This window comes from Anopheles coluzzii, chromosome 2, assembly GCF_943734685.1.
Source record: "Anopheles coluzzii chromosome 2, AcolN3, whole genome shotgun sequence".
Classification (NCBI taxonomy): Eukaryota; Metazoa; Arthropoda; class Insecta; order Diptera; family Culicidae; genus Anopheles; species Anopheles coluzzii.
The window spans coordinates 38,712,578-38,720,215 of NC_064670.1; the positions used below are offsets into that span (position 1 = coordinate 38,712,578).

General features: G+C 41.4%; 3 protein-coding genes across 3 annotated transcripts; 1 reads left to right on the top strand and 2 right to left on the bottom strand.

Annotated features, from left to right (window-relative positions):
* The first annotated feature begins 1,734 nt into the window (after positions 1-1,734).
* On the top strand, positions 1,735-2,649 carry LOC120950408 (60S ribosomal protein L44). Its single transcript, XM_040368402.2, has 3 exons — positions 1,735-1,834; positions 2,089-2,262; positions 2,370-2,649. Exons 1-3 carry the CDS (start codon positions 1,832-1,834, stop codon positions 2,505-2,507), a joined length of 315 nt encoding a protein of 104 aa, XP_040224336.1. The 5' UTR covers positions 1,735-1,831; the 3' UTR covers positions 2,508-2,649.
* LOC120953344 (follicle cell protein 3C-1) lies at positions 2,520-3,278 on the bottom strand. Its single transcript, XM_040373178.2, has one exon. It carries the CDS (start codon positions 3,263-3,265, stop codon positions 2,699-2,701), a length of 567 nt encoding a protein of 188 aa, XP_040229112.2. The 5' UTR covers positions 3,266-3,278; the 3' UTR covers positions 2,520-2,698.
* A 109-nt stretch (positions 3,279-3,387) lies between these two features.
* Positions 3,388-4,836, bottom strand: LOC120950409 (uncharacterized). The gene is given in 3 exon segments (XM_040368403.2): positions 3,388-3,995; positions 3,997-4,432; positions 4,499-4,836. Coding segments are annotated over 3 exon segments (975 nt in total). The 5' UTR covers positions 4,608-4,836; the 3' UTR covers positions 3,388-3,565.
* Positions 4,837-7,638: the final 2,802 nt, after the last annotated feature.

Below are 7,638 nucleotides of genomic sequence, written 5' to 3' on the forward strand. Positions count from 1 at the left end.
TTCACAGGGATAGCGCGTCGGGATGAACGGGCAAGTAGAGGGTCGGAAGGGAGAAATAATAAAATAAACAACGGAATCAGCAACGGAATCGGAGAACCGAGGCGAGGAAACCGAGAACGAACCCCTCGCCGTGATAAGGAGTGGTGGGTCGCTCGCTTCCTCTCGTTCGCTCGATCGTTGCGTCAGACCCATTCCCAGAAGTGGTCCAGGGATGAAGTATCATTTGAAGAGGGGTAAGGTTTTATTTTATTTATCTTTCCCTCCTTTCTGTCCCCGCCCTCGTCCGGTGCGCACCACCATCCCAGGTGGTGGTGTGGTTTTGTGCGGAGGAATCGACGGCAATGACGATGGCAATGGGCAGTTGTGTGGCATCGGTAAGGACGATCGTTCGGTTTGCCCGGTTCCATACCAATTTGCACTGAGTACTGGAAGTGGAAGAGCAAGAAGAAGAAGAAGAAGAAGAAGAAGAAGAAGAAGAAGAAGAGGAAAAAGGTAAAATTTAATGTAATCCAACATTCAACGGAGCGTTTGGAGAGCTACCACCACCACCACTACACAGGGACACCCAGGTTAATGGGGGGAAAGAAGCCAGGGATGGGCAACATGGTACCAAGGGGGGAAAGAGAGTGAGCGTGAGATTGGAGAATGTCCAGCACAAACAAGCCAGGAAAATATGGAAGGAATTGAGGAGGCAATGGAGGGTTGTGATCTCACACCGGGGTGGTGATTGCGGTGTGTTTGGAGTAAATAAAAAATTTCTACTCCAATCAAAACCATAAAATGACAATTTATGTGCGAAGAAGACGCTCTCCAGTTTTGCGTACCGCAACCGATCGGCCCCGAAGGAGTGCGCGCATGATTGTCCTCCAAAAAGGAAACGGAATGGAAACGGACGAACGGTACAGCAAACGATGGGCGACCAGGGAAAGGTGGGGCAAGAGGGAGAGGATGTAAGCGAAGCGCCAGCGACTGGATATTCAGGCCAGATGTAAAAGTGTGAGTATATTTGTCTCCGTGTGTGTGTGTCGGTGTATGTGTGGTTTAAAATTATGGGAAGAAGTGGACGATAAGAAGCGCAGGACACACGGACCGATCCAAGCAGTGATTGCTTACCGACGGGTTGACGATTACCACCAACGGAGGACATTACGGTAATGAGTCGGCAGTAAAGGTGGTCTTATGGATATTTGATGCGGTGTCTCGCGGTGGCATTCACTCTCCCCCCGAGTGCTAAATGGCCAAGTGTTCCCGTGTTCGGGTCGGAGTAAAATCGGACAAATCGGGAAAGCAGTCCAAGCTACAAGTGTTTCGCTTTAGCTGATGGGAACAATAAATTGGTGTCCGATTTCCACTATTCAGCGCGCTGCAATTGTTGGTCTAGCATGTTTCATTACAAAGGACAACACAGTGTGTTTTCGAATGTTTTGTTGGGGTGCTTTTTATATTCATTTAAAATCATAATTAAAATATGCTCCTCAAACGCAACAGAATATTCCGTTAAAACATCTTTTTTATTATGTAGAAACAAAATTAAATTGCCTGTTTTATCGTCAGATTGCGTAAAAGAAGCATAAAGCGAATAAATTGTGGAAAATCGTAACGTATTCCCCTATCACATCTCTCACAACGTTCATTTTGAATCATGTTCGAATTCATGCTCGAATTTATCTTCGTTCGCTTGCTTGAATTTTCATCCGATATCTCGAATTTTCTTTCAAATTGTCAATCCCGGAAACAGGCGTTCTGTCATCTGTCGCTGGACGACTGACGTTTACCGCTTGCTCTGTGCTTCCTCTTTTCGTTTGTGACTGAATCGACGAGAACATCCAAAATGGTACGTGATGGCTAAATTTCGCGATATTTTTCCCCCTTTTCGCGTTATTAAAGGTGCAATTGCTATGCAATGGCCAAGCCAACCATTCCGCAAGTGCCCGAAATGAAGGCGTTCGGTGAAATGGACGTTCGAACGATGAATTAGAAACGATGTTTACTGGCACCGATTTGTGTGTGCGGGATTCTAAGGTTATGTTGTGCGCCTATACTAATCGGTTTGTGGTCCACCGTGCCTCTCTCCTCTGTTCTCTGCAGGTAAACGTACCGAAGCAGCGCCGTACGTACTGCAAAAAGTGCAAGGTTCACCGCGTGCACAAGGTGACGCAGTACAAGAAGTCCAAGGAACGACAGGCTGCCCAGGGTCGTCGTCGTTACGATCGTAAACAGAAGGGTTTCGGTGGTCAAACCAAGCCCATCTTCAGGAAGAAGGTAAGCAGACCGGCGAACCGTGGTGGGGTTGTTCCGCGCCGAGCCAACTTCACTCTCACACACTCACACTCACCGTTCCGTGCGTTTCCTCTTCTAAACCCCTCCAGGCCAAGACCACCAAGAAAATCGTGCTGCGTATGGAATGTGTCGAGTGCAAGTACCGCAAACAGACCCCACTGAAGCGCTGCAAACACTTCGAGCTCGGCGGTGACAAGAAGCGCAAGGGACAGATGATCCAGTTCTAAGCTGTTATCTATCGCCTCCGGAACGTGCGTTGGCGCATTCGGTTGTACGAACGCATCTTTCTGAAAAAAAGCATCGGGAATAAAAGATCAGCCCCTGTCCCCGGCGTCCGCGACGAGCAAGGGATGATGTGAGGAAGAACAACTCAAACGCCTGTACTGTAGTGATGTGTGCGCTATTTATTTAAGATATATCACCGGTTGGCTGTGCTTTGCTCGTCGGAACTACCGCTGCTGGTGGTGCCGTTGTTGGTGGCCTCGTTTTCTAGCAGCGATTGCCGTATCAGCTCCGCCATCAGGTTGCATCGCATCGGTTTGTCATTCTGGCAGCAGAACTCCTTGCCCGCCGAGAGGTTACTGTTCACCCAGCGGGGCGCACAGTTTTGGTAGAACAGGTAGGCTCGCTCCCGGAAGCAGTCCCGATCAATGGTGGCGCAGATGACGTTCTGCGAGTTGTGCAGATGCTTCACGATCGAGTCCAAACATTTGTTCGCACACTGCTTGTTGCCCGCTGCGGTGCAGGGGAAGTGCTGCATCAGCTCCAGCTGTATTCCAGGATTTCCTTTCGGCTGTTCCGTACGATTGAAACGGTTAAACTGGCCGGTGAGAAAGATGGCACAAGTGCACGGCACATTGGTGGCTGAATTGCGCTGCACGTCAGCTAGTCGAAACCGGGAGTACTTTCCACCCGTGGCCGCTCGTATCAGGATGAGGATGGTAAGCAGGTGGAGCAGGGTACAACGATTCCTTGGTGTATCCATTTCGGGCGGTAATCTAAGAGTAACTGAACGTGGCTAACTACACGTGAGCTAATACGGGGTTTTTTTACATCAACGTTTAGAGGAAAAGTTGCGACGTCGTCTGCAGACGAGAGGAAAGGAGCTTACTTGGTCAACATACTTTATTGTTGTTTGTTTGATTAAACTACCTAAAATAGTCCACTTCAAGCCATTATCCAGTACATCTGGCCGTTACATCATTCCTGCAATATGCTCCCTTCGCAGATGCTTCATTCAGCAAAAAAGTAGCATTCACATTGTTATTTTACGCTAACTGTGTTTTCATTTCCGCACCGCAAACAGTTTCGCAATGCCCTCGAAAACAACGCGATCGCTTTGTTTGCTTTCGTACGAAACAGTTACGATTTTCCGCATTTCCTCCACCGTGACACTGAACTGCACCTCCTTGTCTAGTTGGCACCGGTTCGGGAAGCGAAAGTTCTGCGTCGTCACCACAAAACCGGGAAAGTTGGAACCAATGATTCCCGCAATGACGCCGTTCAGGAAGGCTCCATTCACGAACAGCTGCTCTTTGCGCGCACCGTCGTTCGTCGTCGACACGTGGATTGGATTGCTGTCACCGGTTAGAGCGACAAACTGTTTAACATCGGTCTCGCGGAATGTTCTCGTCAAACGGAACACCGTCCCTACCGTAGGTTGCACTCGGGCGCTTGTGGCGCTCATCCATCGCACTAGCTTTAGCCCGTGCATAGCGCTACTGAAGATCGGCCACAAGTACGGTAGCAAGATTGGCAATTCGTGGATTTCCTGACCGCTTAAAACGTTCTAACAAATGCACCAAACCTTTGTCCTTCTTCAACTGATCAGTGCTGGTGTCATTTAGCAGGAAAGAATAGCACGTCAGCGCGTTGCAAACAATCTCACAGTCGGTTTGATATTTCTCCAGCAGCGCTCTCAGGTGGTCGTATCCGTTGCTTCGCTCGATAAATTCTGCAATCGCTGGATCGAGGGAAATGTTTGCCAGTCCAACAATTGCATGCAAAAGAAGCAGCCGGTCCACTACGCTTCCCGTGGACTGCTGAACGATATCGTAAAACAGTTCGTGTGCTTTTGCTTCGCGCAGAAATGTCCAATTAATCGGATCGTACGCAAAGTTTGCTAAATTGGCAGTCACTTGCTGTTGCGCTTCTGAAATAGTGGAAAAAACAAATTTAGGAAACGATAAGAGATTGTGAGATGCTGTAGGGGTTTTACCTAAGTTGGACGTTTCGTAATACTCATCTACCAGCAGGCACAGGTACGCTCTTCGATTTATTCCTCCCGCAGGAGTTTTGCGCTTCAAACGTTCCTGTGTGCTGAACATTTCGAAAGGGAAGGTATAATGATTTAACGAAAACCTTTAATGCTTCTTCTTCTTCTTCTTCTTCTTTTGTGGAGCAGGATGTAGTCTTCTATGTTTTATAAAGCCTATGCTTAATAAAGCCACATTCAAAGACGTACCGCTCTTAGGTTTTCGACTGCCTGAGTCATATACCTCTCCAATGTTGGTACCGTTGTATTTGTGTTGTTTACTTGATGATGGTTTTGACATTTCTATGTTGTGTTTATGATTTGTCATTCAAAGTTCATATGATCATGTTATCTATGTTTTTGTGTGCTGTTCAAACTTGCGGTTTTTTTCCATTATAGGGAGATTTTTGTGTCTTGTATGAATCTAATTATTTCCTTTATTATTTTTCCATCATTATTTTTCCAGTGTTTGCGAAATAGTTCTTCTTGGATGTTGGGATATTTCTGTCTTTCATTGTTGTATTTTGTACAGTGAAATATTTGGTGTTTGCCCGTTTCCTGTACTTGGCAAACATCGCATATATCATTTTCTTCTATTTTAAGTATTTTTAGCCAGTATTTGGAGAAGTCATGTCCTGTTAGTATCCGATTCATAGTCTTTATTTCATTTGCATTGATATTTATCGTTTTATGCCAGTTATCTCTTTTGAATTCTTTCTGGTATTCTGCGAATTTTTTCCCTTTATGTTGTATTTCCATTGTGTACCATTCCTGCGTTTCAAAAATCATTCTTTGTTGAAACATAAGTTTGATGTCACTTTTTCTTAATTTGTTTTCCATAATGTTGTCTGCCGTCACTCCTTTTTTTGCTAAGGCATCCGCCTTTTCATTACCTTCGATATCGATATGTCCCGGTAACCATCTGATTTGTGCATTTATTTTTAAACTGTTTTTAATAATATTGTATGTACTTTCCTCTATATTGTTGTTATATTGTTCCCTTTTGATGATGCTGCAAGCCGCTTTACTGTCCGTATATAGTATAGGATTTATTATGTTGTTTTCCACTGCTATTTGTAGTGCCTTATCTATTGCAGTCAGTTCTACTGAGGTAATGGGTGTGTTGTTTTTTAATTTATATTTGTAACTCCAGTACATATTTTTGTTGTGTGGTTTGATGTATATACCTATACCACAACCGTCATCTGTTCTGCTTCCATCCGTGTAAATAATTGTGTTTGTTTTTCTAAAAAACTCTATTTCTTGTTGGTAATGTCTTTTGAGGATTTGTTTGTTTGTATGTTGATTTTTCGTTATATTATCCGGGGCATTGGATATTATCGATACTCTTTTAGTGTTATCATTTATTACGATATTATCCATTTTGTTTATGATATTTTTGTTTTCTTCATACAATTTTTCGTAATATGTTTTGTGCTTGTTGTTGTTGTTTCTGGTGTTGTTATTTTGGTTTCTGTCACATAGTAGATTTCTGTGAATTTTTGAATGTGCAATCTCTTTTGCTTGCTCATTGCTCGCGAGGTATTTTGCTCTTATGCCTAAAGGAATTTCTGCCGCTATGGCCATTAGTGAGGGTATAGGAGTTGTTTTGGTACATCCTGTAACTTTTCTTAGAGATTGATTTTGTATTGTATCTAACTGTTTCAGTAGTTCTTTTTTTGCATTTCTTATTGATGCTGTTCCTATTTCTAAGTTGCTTCTAATAAAACTTCTGTGAATTTGTATTGTTTTGTTAGGATTTAATTTATTGCGATAATTACAAATTCTTTTTATTGTCATTAGTCTTTTTTGTGTTTTTGTTTTCATAGCATCTATTTGTTTTTTGAATGTTAGTTTATTATCTAACCATAATCCTAAGTATTTGTAGTTATTAACTTTCTCTATTGATTTTCCTTTTATCCTTATTTTTATATTATTATTTTTCGTATCAAAAATCATGAATTTAGTTTTTTCTGTGTTAATTTCTAGTTTTAATTCATCTGTTATGTCTGAAAACTGTTTCATGATCTCCTGCATTTTTGTTTGTAGTATGTGATGACTATGACTTTGTGTAATAATTGCAAAATCATCCGCATATTGAATTATTTGTATTCCCAACCTATTTATTTTGTCATGTATGTCTTTAGTATATATGTTAAATAGGCTTGGCGATAGCACATCTCCTTGAGGAAGTCCGTCTGATATTAGTTTATTGATTATTGTATCTTCTGTGTTTAATTCTATAGTTCTGTTGTTCAAAAAAGCTCCTATCCATCTAATAATTTCTTTTGGTGTTTGATATTTTTCTAATTTAGAGATAAGTATATCTGTCCGTACTTTATCATATGCATTCGTTAGGTCTAAGAAAATTATCCCTGTTGCTTTTCCTTCTCTTTTATTTTGACCTATTCGATTCGTTATGTAATTTGTGCAATTGTTTATCGACCTGTTTTTGATAAATCCGAATGTTGTTCCTGGAATTACTTTATTAATATTCCAATACCTGTTCATTTCTTCCAACACTGCACTATTGGCCATTTTGATAATCGCTGGTATAAGAGCTATACCTCTATAATTCAGTGGATCGTTTTTATCTTGGTTTGCTTTTGGAAAAGTTATTATTTTCATTTTTTTGTAATGTTTTTTTATAATTCCTTTGTGCCACATTTCATTTATTTCATTAACCATTACAAGTCTTGTTTTTTCATTTATTTTCTTTAGTATTTCATATGATACTCCATCGTGACCTGGTGCTGTGTTTTTTTTCTTTTTTAATAAGCGATTCCATTTATGTATATCTATGATATCTTTGTTAGGTTTAAAGTTTCTATAAGGCTTCTTGTTTCCTTTTTTATTTTTAAAAAAATGTTTGTCTAAGAAAATTTTTGCTGCTTTCCTGTCAGTTTCTATTATGTTTCCTGCTTTTGTTTTACTTTTGAATTTCCCTTCCATTTTTTGTAAGAATTCATACAGTTTTATTGGATCTCTGTTGAAATCTACTTCCTCTAGCTTGTCCTCAAATTTTTTTATTTTATTAAGTCTTTTTTTCGTTCTAAATTCAGCTATTCCTTTATTCATGTTGATTTTATTTTCCGTGCTTTTGT